At 42.6% G+C, this 19,499-nt stretch overlaps 1 protein-coding gene across 2 annotated transcripts in view; it reads right to left on the bottom strand.

The window, feature by feature from the left end:
* The window catches only part of LOC135520035 (zinc finger protein 236-like), an 88,773-nt gene that overhangs the window by 28,134 nt on the left and 41,140 nt on the right, over positions 1-19,499 (bottom strand). Inside the window, exons 13-20 of one of the 2 annotated variants that reach the window (XM_064945347.1) lie at positions 18,492-18,752; positions 17,948-18,180; positions 13,782-13,883; positions 10,535-10,677; positions 8,070-8,179; positions 6,062-6,213; positions 4,109-4,285; positions 1,751-2,039 (exon numbers count right to left, since the gene is read on the bottom strand). In XM_064945347.1, coding sequence (XP_064801419.1) covers positions 1,751-2,039; positions 4,109-4,285; positions 6,062-6,213; positions 8,070-8,179; positions 10,535-10,677; positions 13,782-13,883; positions 17,948-18,180; positions 18,492-18,752 — 1,467 coding nt within the window. The remainder of the gene's footprint in view (positions 1-1,750; positions 2,040-4,108; positions 4,286-6,061; positions 6,214-8,069; positions 8,180-10,534; positions 10,678-13,781; positions 13,884-17,947; positions 18,181-18,491; positions 18,753-19,499) is intronic. The other variant, XM_064945348.1, reaches the window with a different exon arrangement.

Consider the following 19,499-nt stretch of genomic DNA (forward strand, 5'->3'; position numbering starts at 1 on the left):
GTAATTGGGCTCTCTGTGGTGGAGGGCTCTTCTGGGATATGGGATGGGCGTGGGTGGGGAGACAATGAGCTGGGCATTGCTCTTTGAGAGGTCCAGGAAGAGGGGGCGGCTGGAACGACAAGGTAACTCTTCAACCGCTGGGAAAGACAATCATGACAGAATAATGAGAGAGAGAGAAAGAGAGAGAGAGAAAGAGAGAGAGAGAAAGAGAGAGAGAGGGGTGGAGATGGAAGAAGAGGTGGGCACACAGGCTGGACTGCACCTGAACATGACTACAGAGAAGAACCCCCTATCATAGAGGTGGGTGAAACTTCAACCCCAAGAGCAAGATATTCAGAGACACAGAGAGAGTCTGAGTCGCTCAGAATCAGAGCATGAGGGGGAATAGGACCAGGGCCTAAACGAACACCTGCAATGTCTATTTCAGCAGCCACGTTGGCGTGTGGTCAGGGCTCCCCAGTGCAAGCATTTCACTCGCATTCACCAATAAAAATAAGAGTTAAAAGCCAAGTATGATCACATAGAGCAAAATAAATGCTGAGTAGCCGTTTTCAAAGTGTTTCAGTCGTTTTGTTTCATAGTTGGTAGATAATCACACAAAGAATTACAAATCCTATAATATCCCATCACGTGCAACAACCCTGCCTGTGCTGAAGAAGTGCTGTGCACAGGCATAAAAAGTGCAGTGTTATATAACAATATTATTTGAGAACAATGTTTTTGTGAACAAATGTTTTATTTGATCGTTATAATACGGTTGGTACCAACATGTGAAAATTGATGTGGAAATCTGTTGCAGCTCAAGTCTACTACAAAACCCACAATGCAATGCTCTCTAAGGGCTGGCTAGCTAGCTAGCAAACGTAGCTACACACAATAAAACCAAAAGTTAACATCAGCATGTGAAGTAGTTAGTTAGCTGTAAAATCGCCTAAACAAACGGCACTATCAATTTAGGACTCAACAATCTCACCATGTTCAACCTGCAGAGTTTGACATTTGCAACGCCACCTTGCAACGCACCCTGGAGTGAAGAGGCAGACAAATAGGAGAAATGTGCTAGACCTCTTAAATTACACATTTCTCCAGGTAGGAATATTGCAAAAATATGATCAGTGGCTCATTTGAAGACAACCTCTCGCATTATGACATTGGACAGTATTGAAAACTGACATGTATGATAATGTAGATGTTTTTGTGATCTGAAAATATTCCTATTAACTTCCAGTGTAGTGAGATGCTTCATACCACCCGAATGTATGCCTGCTTGAACAGCAACAGCTCAGATACACAGGAAAACATGAAATGAAACAGGGAATTGATAGAACGTCGCTCCAAATGGGCAACTCTTTCCTTTAAAGGGGCAGCTGAATTTTTTGTCTCATCTGTGGTATTTTGATTAAAAAACTCAGGTCACAAAAAAAAATGAAATAACATTGGGTAATATACCACATAACTTCTTATTAGTAATACATTTCTTGTTTTAGAAGCATGATCATTAGATTTTGGAGGGGAGGTTTTGGTGTAATTATGGGGAAAAAACATTTTGGCAAGTAAAAAATCTGAGTGGCTGGTCAATTTTTAAATCTAACGTGACCTGCCAGAGTGGCTGGTGGAACAAAATGTTTGTTTCAGGCCCTGAATAGGAAAGAGAAAGAGAGACAGAAAGTAGCTGAAGAGAGAGAGTGAGAAAGAGCATATAACAGAGTACAGGACAGAGGGGGAGACAGTTCTCCGACACTCAGCTCACCTGACGAGGTCGCTGGGCTTTTTGAAGCTCTTGGGGCAGAAGTTACAGCAGTTGGCGAACTTGGGCTCAGTCTCCAGCTCCACCGCCTTGTCCTTGATCTCGCTGATGCGGTCGCGCTCCGCCGCCGACTGGGCCAGCACCTTCTCCGACACCGACGCCTCGTCACCAGGGTCATTCTTGGCCAGCTCCTCCGCCTGCTCCTCCGTGAAGGTTATGATGTTGGCCCAGTTCCTCTTCATCACGGTCTGCTCACCCTCCTCTTCCTCCTCGCCGTCCTCATCCTCCAGCCCTGCGAGGGGAGATGCATTATAGGAGAAAAGGATACACGTGCTCCTTAAGTGTCACTCAACATCAGGACCATGACTCGAACTCAGACCTGGTCCCATTTCAGATGCATTTTTAAATAAGTGCTGCTTGTCAATATAAGCTTGTCTGGCAGAATAGAATAAAATAGAATATTACTAAAAGTGCTCACTCTATATGGAAACAGACCAGCTAAATCAAGTATTTCAAATATTTGGAAAGTGTATGTGACCAAGGTCTGATTTAACTGTTATGTAACCACGGCTGATTGCCTTTTTCCAGGGGTGTCAAACTCATTTTCTTTCCCAAATTCTTTCTTTGCAGAGGTCTGGAGGGCCAAAATAAAAATGGTGTATATTGCCTTGGTGTCAAAATCCGCATAAAACCTCACGAAAGCTGATGCACATTTAGTCAAAAAAGTGAGGATAAAATGAGTAAGACTACATCTTTAAAAAGAGCACATCTCTACAGAGTATACACTACATGACCAAAAGAATGTGGACACCTGCTTGTTGAACATCTCATTCCATAATCATGGGCATTAATATGGAGTTGGTCCACTTTGCTGATATAACAGCCTCCACTCTTCTCGGAAGGCTTTCTACTAGATGCAGGGACTTCCATTCAGCCACTAGCATTAGTGAGGTCTGGCACTGATTTTGGGTGATTAGGCCTGGCTCGCAGTCCGCGTTCCAATTCATTGCAAAGGTGTTCGATGGAGTTGAGGTCAGGGCTCTGTGCAGGCCAGTCAAGTTCTTCCATACGGATCTCGACAAACCATTTCTGTATGGACCTCGCTTTGTGCACAGGGTCATTGTCATACTGCAACAGGAAAGGGCCTCCCAGAAATTGTTGCCACGAAGTTGGAAGTACAGAATCATCTAGGCTGTCATTGTATGCTGTAGCGTTAAGATTTCCTTTCACTGGAACTAAGAAGCCTAGCCTGAACCATGAAAAACAGCCCCAGACCATTATTCCTCCTCCAGAAAACGTTACAGTTGGCACTATGCATTTGGGAAGGTAGCATTCCCCTGGCATCTGCCAAACCCAGATTTGTCAGTCAGACTGCCAGATGGTGAAGCGTGATTCATCACTCCAGAGAATGCATTTCCACTGCTCCAGAAGAGCCAAATGGCGGCGAGCTTTACAGCACTCCAGCCGACGCTTGGCATTGCACATGACAATCTTAGGCTTGTGTGGCTGCTCAGCCATGGAAACCCATTTCATGAAGCTCCCGACGAATAGTGCTTGTCCTGATGTTGCTTCCAGAGGCAGTTTGGAACGCGGTAGTGAGTGTTACAACCGAGGACAGACGATTTTTAAGCCCTACAGACTTCAGCACTCAGCGGTTCCGTTCGGTGAGCTTGTGTGGCCTACCACTTCGCGGCTGAGCCATTGTTGCTCCTAGACGTTTCCACTTCACAATAACAGCACTTCCAGTTCACCAGGTCAGCTCTAGCAGGGCAGACATTTTACAAATTCGCTTGTTGGATCCTATGACAGTGCCACGTTGAAAGTCACTGAACTCTTCAGTAAGGACATTCTACTGCTAATGTTTGTCTATGGAGATTGCATGACTTTGTGCTCGATTTTACACACCTGTCAGCAACGAATCCACTAACTTGAAGGGATGTCCACATACTTCTGTATATACTGCATCTCTGTACCCATATAATTAAATAGAACACTGACCAATATGGCTGCCATTATCAGCAAATCTAGAGCTAAACAGATCTATGACACTAGCCACTCTAAATACAAATGTCATGGTCACATACACATATTTAGCAGATGTTATTGCGGGTGTCACGAAATGCTTGTCTAGTGTATATCTCTATGGCAGTGTCCCAAATACCTCTCCTTCCTCCCCAAGTGTGCACTTGTTCACTTCCCTTCACTGATTTGGAAGGAAATGACTGATATAAGAAATATCATATAAACTCCTACTAGCTCATACCGCCTCCAATCCAATGCTTTTAGATTTGTGGGAAGTAGTGAGCGAACGCACACTTTAGGAGAAAGGAGATATTATTGGGACGCAGGCTATGTCTGTACCTCTGTCCACTTCGGCGTGGTCCTTCTTCAAGTGCTTCCGATACAGCACGCTGTTGCGGAAGCTGTCCTCACACATGTGACACTTGTAGGGCTTCAGGTGGACGACCATGTGGCGGTTCAGACTGCCATTGGTGGTGAAGGAAGTGTCACACATGTTACACTTATAGGCCTTAACTCCTAGGAGCGGGAGCAAAGGAGATGAAAATATAAACAACCATATGTTTCATCAGTGTTGACCAATAAAGGTTTTGGTTTCCACAGACGTGGAAAAAGTACCCAATTGTCAAACTTGAGTAAAAGTAAAGATACCTTCATAGTAAAATACTACTTGAGTAAAAGTATAAAAGTATTTGGTTTTAAATATACTTAAGTTTCAAACGTAAATCATTTCAAATTGCTTATATTAATAAGCAAACAAGACGGCGGGATTTCATAAAAAAAAAAATATATATATTTAAGGGGCTAATTTACAAACAAAGCATTTGTGTTTGTGAGTCTGCCAGATTAAAGGCAGTAGGGATGACCAGGGATGATATCTTGATAGGTGTGTGAACTGGACCATTTTCCTGTCTTGCTAAGCATTCAAAATGAGACGAGTACTTTTGGGTGTCAGGGAAAATGTATGGAGTAAAAAGTACATTATTTTCTTTAGGAATGTATTGGAGTAAAAGTAGTCAAATTGAAATTGTAAAGTAAAGTACAGATGCCCCACCTCCCGAGTGGCGCAGCGGTCTAAGGCACTGCATCTCAGCGTCCGGGTTAGGGGAAGGTTTGGCCGGGGGAGCTTTACCTGGCTCATCACGAATTAGTGACTCCTTGTGGCGGGCCAGGCACCTGCAGGCTGATCCTGGTCGTCAGTTGAACGGTGTTTCCTCCGACACATTGGTGCGGCTATCTTCCGGGTTAAGCGGGCAGTAATAAGGATCGGTGTCCAACCATCGGGACGGTTGAGCTAACTTACGCTAATGTGATTAGCATGACGTTGTAAGTAACAAGAACATTTTCCAGGACATGGGCAGAAAGCTTAAATTCGTGTTAATCAAACTGCACTATCCAATTTACAGTAGCTATTACAGTAAAAACATACCATGCTATTGTTTGAGGAGAGTGCACAGTTATGTACTTGACCAATTAGTCATATTTGAGCAGATTTGATACAACATTTTGAACAGAAATGCAATGGTTTATTGGATCAGTCTACAGTTTTGCACACACACTGCAGCCATCTAGTGGCCAAACTCTAAATTTCACCTAGAGTCCTAAGTCAGATAATGGCCTTTCTCTTGCATTTCAAAGATGGAACCTTTTTTTTTTTTTTACAAAAGAACATGTTTTTTTCTTTGTATTATCTTTTACCAGATCTAATGTGTTATATTCTCCTATATTAATTTCACATTTCCACAAACGTCAAAGTGTTTCCTTTCAAATGATATCAATAATATGCATATCCTTGCTTCAGGTCCTGAGCTACAGGCAGTTAGATTTGGGTATGTCATTTTAGGTGATTTTTATTTTTTTATTTTTTTAAAGGGGGCGGTATGATCCAAAGCGCGGTTTGGCGGGTCATGTTTCAGAGGACGCATGACTCAACCTTCGCTTCCCGAGCCTGATGGGGAGTTGCAGCGATGAGACAAGATCGGGGTAAAATACAACAACAAAAGAATACAGATACCCCAAAAAATGAAATAAGTAGTATTTTAAAGTATTTTTGCACCACTGGGTATCCCAAAGCATTTGTGGCTATAGTATTATGTCATTTCTCTCCACAACCCAGCTGCACAGCCACGAGAGAGAAACAATTATGAAATCGATATTTGACGGTCGCACGTGAACGAACAAAGTTCGTCAAATGAAGCACTTTGCTTGTCCCACGAGAGGCGTGAGACTGGGTTGGTGAGATCAATAGCGTGCTATTTTAACTATGCATGCAGTGTTGAGGTACACTGTTCTTACCTGTGTGTGTGTTGAGGTGGGACTTGAGGACCCCTGCTGAAACAAAGCATCGGCCACAAATGTTGCAGCAGTAGGGTTTCTCCCCGGTGTGAGAGCGCACATGTTGCTTCAGATGGCTGGACTTCTTAAAAGGTTTATTACACATGGTGCACCTGGGGGGAATCAAAACACACAGGTCGTGTTCATTAGTACTCAAACTGAAGAAAACACGGAGGGACTAACTGACCACCAAAAGAAAACACTAAATTTGGTCTGTTGCAAAACATGTTCCATTGCGTGCCCTAATGAACACGACCATGATGTAACAGAGACGGTCTGTTGCTGTCAATGAGATATCGATAAAGCTCCTGTCAAAAGTCACAAACCATCAGTTAACAATACCGACAACAGGAATCATTTCAAAGTTTCACCACCGATTCACAAAGCAAGTTGAGGTTTATGAAAGTACATCAGACTTTTTGTGAAGAGTGGAATAATTGAAAGGTCACTAACTCAGCCCGATGGCATCGGTTTGCGCTTTCTGTTTGGAAGGTGTGAGTTAATTGTGAGTTATGTGTTGAAGCTCCACCACTATGTCTGCGTTGGCCTTTAGAATGAGACAGAGAGATCATCTCCCCATAGATATCTGAATGTATGTGTATACTTATCTAAACAGAATGTGGAGTCTAATTTCGATACATATACAGGACTCCATACAGAGCATTTACACCCAAACTGAAATCACACCATTCCAGACACTACACTCTTTTCTCACTGCTTAAAACCATAGTCTCGATTTACAGCCGTGTCGTATCTGAAGGAGAAGGTTCAGTAGTTCACAATCTCAAATACACATTCCCTTCCCATATCTATCTAGGTCGTCCTTTCTCTTGTTTTGTCTATCCTGCTAGTCGTTTCAGCCTAGACCGGCACTAATAATGCATGGTGTTGCTGACGTGGTAGAGATTTATTATTTATTTGTGTTGCATCCGTTCTGAGTGCCATGGGGAACAACAGAGGCAAAGCTGAATCAAAGCATGACGCATTACTCAGTCCCCTTGCCGTCCCACTCTCTGCTTCCACAACGCAACAACATCAGTGGCTGATGTCCTCCGCCTACATCTGACGCACACGTTAGCTGGAAAACTAAGAGCTTGTAGCAACACAGGCTGCTGCCGTCACCTCCACAGACATCTGACGCACAAGTTCGTCACGAAACAAAAAAGCTTGTAGCAACAAGCTGCCACAGTCACCTTTACAGACAGGAAGCTAGCAGAGTTAAACTCGCTGTCTGCTTCCCAAATGGCAACATATGGGCACTAGATAGGGAATAAGGTGCCATTTGGGACATAGTTATTTCGTTGCGCAAATTCTAAATAAACAAATTGAAAGCTAGCGGTAGTGTGGGGCTTCGAGGAACTTAACAAACGGCTTTAGAAAGAAGGAGACAAAGACTTGACTATATGAGCGGGAGTGTTGTGCGGTGGTAGATTAAAAAACAGCTTGATTCTAAAAAGACCCGAAAATGATTTATGTGTCGCTCTCAAAATGGTCACGGTATCAGGGGACAATGACAGCAACGGAGGTGCAATTCTGATAGTGTTATCGTAGCTTTGCATTCCTCGGTGTCGACTGCTAATGCTGTTTACAGCCCTAGAGCACAACTGTTGATAAAGGTGCTAAACAGTGTTATCTGCAGACGAGCCAGAAACCTCAAACAATGACAGAAAGTAAATGTATCTATTACTTGCCGAAAGTTATAGGGCCCGGTCTCGCTTGCTCACACACATTTACATTTTAGTCATTTATCAGAGGCTCTTATCCAAAACGACTCACCGCAGTGAGCGCATACGTTTTTCATACCTTTTATTTTAGTACTGGTCCCCGTGGGAATCGAACCCACAACTATTTCCATCACCATGCGCTACCAACCCGAGCCACACCGCACACATACGCATGCAGACACACACACACCACACACCACACAACACACACACACACACACACACTTGTACATACAGACACACACCTGTAAGCCCTCTTGCTGTTGTCCTCGCTGTCTTCTGGGTCTTGGTAGTCTTGAGTCTGGTCGGACAGCTGGAGGTCTCCTTGGCTTGTCTCCTGGAGCAGGCCACTCGTCTAAACAGAAATATACGTAACCATTAATTAACTGCATTGTGATTAATCACTGAATGCAAAATATTCTTGACAATATGCTATACAGTCTATTTGAATGGACTACTTAAGGATACAATTAATTCAGCCGTTTTCGGCTTGATAGAACACCTGCTAAATTAGGGTGTCAAAACAGGCTCTGAGACAGCTTCTATCCCCAAGCCTAAATAGCCAGACTGCTAAATAGTTCATTAAATGGTACCCAAACTATCTGTATTAACCCTACACACACACTAGACTGTGTATAATAACACCATATACATACATACAATCACACACAACACTGTCACTCCCACGCAAATCCCTCACTCAAACACCACACACACACACACACACATTACACAGACCTTCAGACACATCATTTGCTGCTGCTACTCTGCTCTTTATTTTACGTTTATTATTATCTATCCGGATGCCGAGTCACTTTACCCCGCCTTCATGTACATATCTACCTCAAATACTTTATTATCTATCCTGATGCCGAGTCACTTTACCCCGCCTTCATGTACATATCTACCTCAAATACCTTATTATTATCTATCCGGATGCCGAGTCACTTTACCCCGCCTTCATGTACATATCTACCTCAAATACTTTATTATCTATCCTGATGCCGAGTCACTTTACCCCGCCTTCATGTACATATCAACCTCAAATACTTTATTATCTATCCTGATGCCGAGTCACTTTACCCTGCCTTCATGTACATATCTACCTCAAATACTTTATTATCTATCCGGATGCCGAGTCACTTTACCCCGCCTTCATGTACATATCTACCTCAAATACTTTATTATCTATCCTGATGCCGAGTCACTTTACCCCGCCTTCATGTACATATCAACCTCAAATACTTTATTATCTATCCTGATGCCGAGTCACTTTACCCCGCCTTCATGTATATATCTACCCCAAATACCTTATTATTATCTATCCTGATGCCTAGTCACTTTACCCTGCCTTCATGTATATATCTACCTCAAATACCTTATTATTATCTATCCTGATGCCTAGTCACTTTACCCTGCCTTCATGTATATATCTACCTCAAATACCTTATTATTATCTATCCTGATGCCTAGTCACTTTACCCTGCCTTCATGTATATATCTACCTCAAATACCTTATTATTCTCTATCCTGATGCCTAGTCACTTTACCCTGCCTTCATGTATATATCTACCTCAAATACCTTATTATTCTCTATCCTGATGCCTAGTCACTTTACCCTGCCTTCATATACATATCTACCTCAAATACCTTATTATTATCTATCCTGATGCCTAGTCACTTTACCCTGCCTTCATGTATATATCTACCTCAAATACCTTATTATTCTCTATCCGGATGCCTAGTCACTTTACCCTGCCTTCATGTATATATCTACCTCAAATACCTTATTATTCTCTATCCGGATGCCTAGTCACTTTACCCTGCCTTCATATACATATCTACCTCAAATACTTTATTATCTATCCTGATGCCTAGTCACTTTACCCTGCCTTCATGTATATATCTACCTCAAATACTTTATTCTCTATCCTGATGCCTAGTCACTTTACCCTGCCTTCATGTATATATCTATCCGGATGCCTAGTCACTTTACCCTGCCTTCATGTATATATCTATCCGGATGCCTAGTCACTTTACCCTGCCTTTATGTACATATCTACCTCAAGTACCTTATTACTATCTATCCTGATGCCTAGTCACTTTACCCTGCCTTCATGTATACATCTATCCGGATGCCTAGTCACTTTACCCTGCCTTCATGTATATATCTACCTCAAGTACCTTATTACTATCTATCCTGATGCCTAGTCACTTTACCCTGCCTTCATGTATATATCTATCCGGATGCCTAGTCACTTTACCCTGCCTTCATGTACATATCTACCTCAAGTACCTTATTACTATCTATCCTGATGCCTAGTCACTTTACCCTGCCTTCATGTATATATCTATCCGGATGCCTAGTCACTTTACCCTGCCTTCATGTATATATCTACCTCAAGTACACCTGCATATTGATCTGGTACTCCCTGTATATAGCTCCCTTCTTGTGTATTTTATTTATTTTGTGTTAGTTAATTTTTGTAAAACTCTAAATCGTTGGGGATAGTTTGTAAGCAACCATTCCACTGTCAAGTCGGCGCCAGTTGTATTCGACACGTTGTGATAAATAACATTTCAATTTGACATTTCCCAAAGTCCCTGTGTTTTTCAGAAATCCCTATGGGACGGTTTACTGAGAACTTTGGGGAAGTTTTACAACCCTGTGTGTGGTGTGGCGGTCAGAGGCTGCCGGTGCTGGACTCACCACCTCTTGGCTGGGCACATGGAGCAGGTTCTGGGGGTGGTAGCTGGAGGACAGGGCCTGAGACTCCAGGGTGCTGGAGTCCTGTAGCTGCTGCACCGTGGAGAACTGGGCCTGGGCATAGCCGTCCGCGGTGATGGTGAAACCTGCAGGAGGACACAAAAGGGGTACAGTCAGCACTACAGCATACAATGTGTTAACCCTGTATGAGAACTTAAGGGACCCTAGCAACTCTAAAGGAGGGTGTACAGTGCATTCAGAAAGTATTCAGACCACTTGACCTTTTCCACATTTTGTTACGCCTTATTCGAATGTATTATTATTATTATTCATGTTTCACTTAAACTGACTTGCCTAGTTAAATAAAGGTTAAGAACAAATTCTTATTTACAATGACGGCCTACCGGGGAACAGAGGGATAACTGCCTTGTTCATGGGGCAGAACGACAGATACCTTGTCAGCTTGGGGATTCGATCCAGCAACCTTTCGGTTACTGGCCCAAAGCTCTAACCACTAGGCTACCAATAATTAAAACAAAATACATTTAAAAAATCCTCATCAATCTACACACTATCATCAATCTACACCTCATAATGACCTCATAATGACAAAGCGAAATCTGTTTTTTAGACATTTTTGCTAATTTACTTAACTACTCAGACCCTTTGCTACGAGACTCAAAATTGAGCTCAGGTGCTTCCCGTTTGCATTGATCATCCTTGAGATGTTTCTACAACTTGATTGGAGTCCTTCTGTAGGAAATTCAATTGACTGGACCTATCTATATAAGGTCCCACAGTTGACAGTGCACGTCAGAGCAAAAACTGAGCCATGAGGTCAAAGGAATTGTCCGTAGAGCGCAGACATCAGTGTCGAGACATAGATCTGGGGAACGCTACCAAACCAATTCTGCAGCATTGAAGGTCCCCAGCAACAGAGTGGCCTCCATCATTCTTAAATGGAAGAAGTTTAGAACCACCAAGACTGTTCTTTTGGGGACCAAGTGGCGCAGCGGGCTAAGGCAGTGCATTGCAGTGCTAGAGGTGTCACTACAGACCCGGGTTCGATCCCATATCACAACTGGCCGTGATCAGGAGTCCCATAGGGTGCCGCACAATTTCCCCAGCGTTGTCCGGGTTAGGGGAGGGTTTGGCCGGGGTAGGCTGTCATTGTAAATAAGAATTTGTTCTTAACTGACTTGCATAGTTAAATAAAGGTTAAATCAATTTTTTTAAATCAGAGCTGATCACCCGGCAAAACTGAGCAATCGGAGGAGAAAAGGGGATACCTAGTCAGTTGTACAACTGAATGCCTTCAACTGAAATGTGTCTTCCACATTTAACCCAAGCACTCAGAGGTGCGTGGGCCTGCCTTAATCGACATCCACATCTTACAAGAACCCGATGGTCAATCTGACAGAGCTCCTCTGTTGAGATGGGAGTACCTTCCAGAAGGACAACCATCTTTGCAGTACTCCACCAATCAGGCCACGATAGCCACTCCTCAGTAAAAGTTACAATGAACTCCGCAAATTACAGAGAGATCCTTGATAGAATCCTGCTCCAGAGAGCTCTGGACCTCAGACTGGGGTGAAGGTTCACCTTCGAACAGGACAACAATCCTAAGCACACAGCCAAGACAACACAAGAGTGGCTTCGGGACAAGTCTCTGAATGTCCTTGAGTGACCCAGCAGGAGACCAGACTTGAACCCGATCTCTGAAAAAAAATGAAAATAGCTGTGCAGCGATGCCGCTTCCCAGCCAACCTGACAGAGCTAGAGAGGATTTGAATACTTATGTAACAGTGATATTTCAGTTTTTACTGTTAATACATTTGCAAAAATGTCCAAAAACCTGTTTTTGCTTTGTCATTATGGGGTATTGTGTATAGATTGATGAGGGGACACAAATATTTAATCCATTTCCGAATAAGGCTGTAATGTAACAAAATGTGGAAAAAGTCAAGGGGTCTGAATACTTTCCAAATGCACCGTATACACATGTGGAAGCTTGAATTCGAAGGACGGGCTCATTGTCATGGCTGTAAGGGAATGAATGTGTTTGATACCGTTCCAATCATTTTAATTCCAGGAACCTGTCCTCTGATTTCTCCAAACCACAAGTCTCCACTGGTACACAGCTTGAACCTTAGAATAGATTAATTGATTACAGAGAGAGAAGTGGATTTGAAAAGCCTATTAAGGATAAACCTCACACTTCCCAACAGGAGATGCACCACAGCACGAAATGAGTTAACCTTGTACATCTGGATATCTGGCTAGAAGCTAGAGCCTTTGCCAAATTAGGAGGAGGACATTAATTAATGACGTACTGCAAACATGGCTAAAAGTGTGATTGGAAAAGTTCCTCAAAAGCTAATTAAGGATCGCAACGGCTCATCCTCCTACAATGCGCCATCAACAAACGGATGCTTCCAGAGCCCATGCTGCCAGTCTGTGCGCGCGTGTGGACAAAGACTGTGCAGGAAACTTCCTGTGCCACCAGTCGGATTGTCTTCGGTGCAAATTAGGGGACTCGCTGAAGCACACAGTCCTTCATTAAAGCTCCACTCACTGATATTAATGAACGGACACGGTTCGTTAAAATGCTGGCAGACGGCAGAGAGAAGTACCCGGATTCCTCTAATAACTCCTTACTTTCCTTCTTGAAAAGAACAAGAGAGGAGAGGAAATGTGTAGAAGTCCACCTGGTGGAGTGCCACACACATGCTCACGAGAAACACACACACACATCAATATCCTCCCTGCTGTAGGTCTTGGGTTTATTTATGACATCAAACTTTTTACTTTATCAAAACTATACAGAGAGTATAGGGAGGCCTTGGATGTGGCAGGAAACCTGTCGAAAGAGAACGTGTTCTAGTGTTTGATGCACCTCTGTAGGAGGGGGAGAGCATATTGCTGTGGGCAATAGAGGCTGGATGCAATCGTTACGGAGACAAAAGGTTAGGCTACCCATTGTGAAAATGTTACATCTGATGTGCCAAGCAGATGCTTTCTGACAGTCCTCGCTGTAAATGGGTCCTTCTCAGCCAGAGGTCAGAGGCAACCATGGCGTTTGTCCATTACACTGGATTGAGACAGCCCGCGGGCTGCCAACGCGTGTATGTGTGTGCCAGCGCATAATTTACCCCGGGTTAACTCACAGACATTGTTAAACGTACCGAGAGAAAGGTTTGTATGGCACTACCATGCAGTGTGTGTTTGTGTGTGTACGTGCATGAGTTACCTTGAGTAAGTGTTTGCTGGTCAAAGCCAGGCTGCGGGAGTGTCTGTGTCTCAAACTGGCTAATATTCTGAGGCAGAGCATGCTGGGTAGTCACAAAGGTGTCTGGAGTCAAGAGGGGGAAAGATAAGAAGACAGAGGAACAAAGCAGGTTAGTCTGGGTAGACTGTGTAAATAAAAGACCAAAGTATTACGATTCACTTAAAAACAGCTGCATTGGACCTTTGTCTCAACATCAAATAATTACTGTGATTTTCTTTTTCAATTAAAATGGTCAGAAAGAAACAAAACCCCAAAATACTGTAGCTTCTTAGCAAAGAAAGATTTCTTGAGCAAGAAAAAAAAAAGTTTTTTTTTGCTAGGACTGTGTGGGAGTGATTTGAGTGGGGAGGGGGAAACAAAAAAATGGGCACTTATCGGCAGAGAAGTTTGGAACTCTTTCTTATTGGTCTATTAACTAATTTACCGCATGGTGATGTCAACATGGAAGGCAAAAACTCCCCCCCACCAAAATAGGTAGAAAGTTCAGGTGTTCTTCTCAAACAGCTCTTACACTAGAAGGTCATTATCATAATTTTCACACTATTATTCCAATCTCGTAGTGTGGAAATATATATAAAGCACAGGAAAAAAATCCCGCTTTCGACTGCTCTCGGACGTTAAAGCAACACAGCACGCAGACAGCAACAAGAGAGCAAGTCAGGGTTCAGTCGTCAAATTGGGGTTCATCTTTAATTTACTGTTGGTCTTTGGACCCCAGGCTGAATGTCAAGCACAAAGCACTGGAGAACTAGAGATGCTTCACGTTGAGCAGGTCCAGTTTTCATTGTACTTTGTACTGAGAGGAATTATAGACTATGGATCTTAAATGGTTTTTATTCGGACAGTTCTACCGTGCACGGTGTTTCAATTCAAACCTTATAGATGGCAATCAGGATTACCCTCGGAACAGAGGTTTCTAACACCCATGGTCTATCCTGGCAAAATTAAAGTCATATGAACATATTTTTTGAAAGTTGAGATTGAGAGTCTAGAGAGAAAGGTCACTAATCAAGTCTCTAGTTTTTTGAATGGCAAAAAGACTGCCACTGACAATAGTGACCTTTCTTGAAGACAGACAGGCGACCTGTCCTCTGGAGTACCAACCTGATTCCAGTTTGCTGACCTTTGATCCGCCTAAAGCTCCCCAGGCCCAATCACTGTCACACTGTGATACTCAGACTGCATTCCAAGTGGCTCTCTATTCCCTATATAGTGCACTACCTTTGACAAGAGCCCTTTGTGGCACTGCAGAGACCAAGAATACTCTCCTACCCCATCTGAGATGGAGACAGGGGGGAGAAAAAAACAGACTTTAGAGACTTTCCTGTAGACTCAAACAGCCTCTCTATGTCAACTGTTGTTTGGCGTTTATCTGAGGCAAACATGATATGACAAGGCAATTTTGTAGTTCGAAGGTTCACCTGTACAGGTAACTGCAAAAAAAATAAAAAAATTAAGACCAACATAAAGTGTCTTAATAGGATGTTGGGCAACCATGAGCCGCAAAAACAGCATCAGGGTACCTTGGCTTATATTCTACAAGTGTCTGGAGCTCTATTGGAGGGATGCGACGCCATTCTTCATTTGGTGTTGTGTTGATGCAGTCTCAGGCGCCACTCCAGAATCTCCCATAAGTGTTCAATTGGGTTGAGATCTGGAGACTGACACACCCTTTAAACCCCCAATGCTCCTTTCAGACCCCTCTTTCAAAGTCACTGAGATCTCATCTTCTGGTCATGGTAACCACAATAATGGGCAACTGGGCATTTTTATACATTACCCTGAGCATGATGGGATGTTAATTGCTTAATTAACTCAGAAACCACACCTGTGTGGATGCACAAGCTTTCAATATACTTTGTATACCTCATTTACTCAAGTGTTTCCATTATTTTGGAAATTACCTGTATATATTACACTGAACAAAAATATAAACACAACCATTTTGAGACATCTGTGGCGTCGTGTGACAACACGGCACATTGTAGCCTTTTATTAGCCTTTTTATTGCACAAAATTTGAGAGAAATAAGGTTTTCGTGAGTATGGAAAAATTCTGGGATCTTTTATCTTTTAAGGTCTTGGTTTCTGGCTAGTGTCAGCCTGTAATCGAACCCACAAATGCTGATGCTCCAGATACTCAACTTGTCTAAAAGCCAGTTGTATTGCTTCTTTAAATCAGGACAACAGTTTTCAGCTGTGCTAACATAATTGCAAAAGGGTTTTCTAATGATCAATTAGCCTTTTAAAATGATAAACTTGGATTAGCTAACATAACGTGCCATTGGAACACAGGAGTGATGGTTGCTGATAATGGGCCTCTGTACGCCTATGTAGAAATTCCATAAAAAAAATCTGCCGTTTCCAGCTACAATAGTCATTTACAACATTAACAATGTCTACACTTTATTTCGGATCAATTTGATGTTTTTGGCATTTTTTTGTTGCTTTTCTTTAAAAAACAAGGACATTTCTAAGTGACCCCAAACTTTTGAGCGTTAGTGTGTGTGTGTGTGTGTGTGTGTGTGTGTGTGTATGTATGTATGTATGTATGTATGTATGTATGTATGTATCCTAACGAGACGCAATCCAAAAACTGATTGTATAGAAAAACCCATTGGAATAACAATTCCAAGAAAGGCACCAATAGGAAAAGAGGTTTCTGAAGATCCAGCGTTGGGATGGAAATAGCGTTTGAGTAAGGGACAGATAAAAAGTGAAATAAATGGACTTACTATTTGGAGTGGAGGAAGGAAGGAGGAGGAAGGAAGAGAGATGGAGGAGTTACACAGACGGACAAGATGAGTGCCCGTTTAGAAACCCAGATTTGTGCCCTTTGCCATCTTAAAGGAGTGTCGTTTAGAAAGATATTGATATTCAAAATATGAATAAGATTCCATATTCAACAGTTCCTTGCATTATCTGCTAACACAGTTGTAGCGAACCATTGTCCCTGAAAATTAAACACCTTGCCGTGTAGACTGGCCAAATGAAAAATACAGTCTAAGATCAAGAGAGACGGGTGGAGAGCAAGAGTATCTCTGTAGAAGTGTCTGTTGATGCTGGGAAGGGTTCAGACACCTTCTAGGGGTGGATCACTTTGTTCACATCATCCTTTGTACAGCCAACATGGAACTACGTGGATCCCCCAATGAAAGTTAGAGGGATGTGTACGGGGTCAATTTCACACCATATGATTTGAATTCAAAATAAAATAAATCGTGAACATGAAAAATAAAGTTGAGAATGTAAACATATTTTCGAGGACGGGGGAAATAATTGATGTTGAAATCAAAAAGCCAAACAATTGAAAGCAAAATGTATAGAATTGTAAACAAAAATAACAAATCAAAAGCAAAATCCAAAAACTTCTAAGCAACTAACTTCAAAGCAAGAGAAAGACTATGACAAATGAGAAAAACTAGCGGACCAATGGAGACTCATTGTCTACGCCTCACTCTAAACCCCGCTCTTCACGGAAAAATAATGCCAAAACTCGCAATCGAAAAGACTGGCAGTGAAAGCAAAGAAACAGACATCAAAAGCAGAGATATGAGTAGCGTAACCAAAAGGTAGTACATGCTGGCAAGAGTGTAGGCAAAATGTATTCAATAGGATTGGTTGCTGGGAAAGTTTCACCGAAAAGGATTTTTGCATATGTTTTCAAATATATATATTTTTTTAGCATTTGTCATAGTTTTGCTCTCGCTTTAAAATTATTTGCTTACAAGTTTGTGCATTTTGATGTCTTATTTTAGTTTACAATTATATACATTTTGCTTTCAATTGTTTGGTTTTTGATTTCAACATACATTACTTCACCCGTTCTCGAAAATATAATGTTTACATTGTCAACTTTATTTTTCATGTTCACGATTTATTTAATTTTGAAATCAATACACATGGTGTGAAATTGAACCCATTGATGTGGCAGCAGGCCTATAAAGTTGTGGCATGATTGTCATCGACATGAAAAGACTATGTTCGAGATCAGACTGCCGTCAGACTGCACAGAATCACTGATCTGGCAATCACCATGCATCCCTAATAACTACGTTTTACGTGTTCAAGACCAGTGAGTCTGTGCCTTGTCTAAACTGATGCCTTCTAACATGCTTACACTCTTACCCTCTTCCTGTCCCAGGGGCTGGTCACTCAGCTGGGTCTCCAGCGACACCTGTTGGCCGCCGTCCAGCATGCCCTGCTGCTCCGAGCCCACCGTGGGAGGAGCCTCCTGCTGTAGGGTGCCGTCCTCCAGCTCCACCTGCAGGTCGTGGGTCACGGTGGTGCCATCCATGGGGTCGTCCAGCGGCGAGGGCTCCGGGTTCTGCTGTTGGTGGAGCTGCTGGGCCAACTCATACCTGGGAGGGGAATGAGGAGGTGGATTCAGGTTGTTTACTACTTTGACCTACAAAACAAACAGAAATCAGCCATTTCTTATGGAAAGATTTGACATCTAGAGATTTAGAGTTGAGAAAGATTCAATTTCACACAAATTTCAGCAATGTGACAATAACCAAATTGGGAGAGCGACGCAGTGCTAGCCACTTAGCAAGCCAGTATTCTTGATCACATGCCCTGAATTAGGGCCTGTAGTTTTTCCTTTTTCCACCTGGTCAGATCACATGACCTGAAACAACTCTGTGCCCGACAACACATGAGCATTACTAACCTGTGGGTCTTCATGTGCTTCCTGCAGTTGGGTGAGGACTTGAAGGTCTTCTGGCAGTAAGGGCACATGTAGGGCCGCATGTCGCTGTGGGTGGTCATATGGCGGCGCAGGCTGCCGCTGGTGGTGAACGTGGTGTCACAAATCAGGCACTTGTAGGCCTTGAGGCCCGAGTGGGTCCGGATGTGGGCCTTCAGCACCCCCGAGGAGGCAAAGCCCTTACTGCACTGGACACACTTGTATGGCCTCTCTCCCGTGTGAGACCTGATGGAAGATGACCGAACAATGTTAATATCATGAGACAGACCGGAAATTCAGAAAGTATTCAGACCCCAAGACTTTATACACATTTTATTATGCTACAGCCTTATTCTAAAATTGATTACAAAATATATATATATATATCCTCAATCTACATACAATACCCCATAATGACAGGTTAAAAATATTTTTGCAAAGTTACAGTGCCTTGCGAAAATATTCGACCCACTTGAACTTTGCGACCTTTTGCCACATTTCAGGCTTCAAACATAAAGATATAAAACTGTATTTTTATGTGGAGAATCAACAACAAGTGGGACACAATCATGAAGTGGAACGACATTTATTGAATATTAAAAACTTGTTTAACAAATCAAATACTGAAAAATTGGGCGTGCAAAATTATTCAGCCCCCTTAAGTTAATACTTTGTAGCGCCACCTTTTGCTGCGATTACAGCTGTAAGTCCCTTGGGGTATGCCTCTATCAGTTTTGCACATCGAGAGACGGAAATTTTTTCCCATTCCTCCTTGCAAAACAGCTCGAGCTCAGTGAGGTTGGATGGAGAGCATTTGTGAACAGCAGTTTTCAGTTCTTTCCACAGATTCTCGATTGGATTCAGGTCTGGACTTTGACTTGGCCACTCTAACACCTGGATATGTTTATTTTTGAACCATTCCATTGTAGATTTTGCTTTATGTTTTGGATCATTGTCTTGTTGGAAGACAAATCTCCGTCCCAGTCTCAGGTC

Source organism: Oncorhynchus masou, chromosome 29, assembly GCF_036934945.1.
Source record: "Oncorhynchus masou masou isolate Uvic2021 chromosome 29, UVic_Omas_1.1, whole genome shotgun sequence".
NCBI lineage: Eukaryota > Metazoa > Chordata > Actinopteri > Salmoniformes > Salmonidae > Oncorhynchus > Oncorhynchus masou.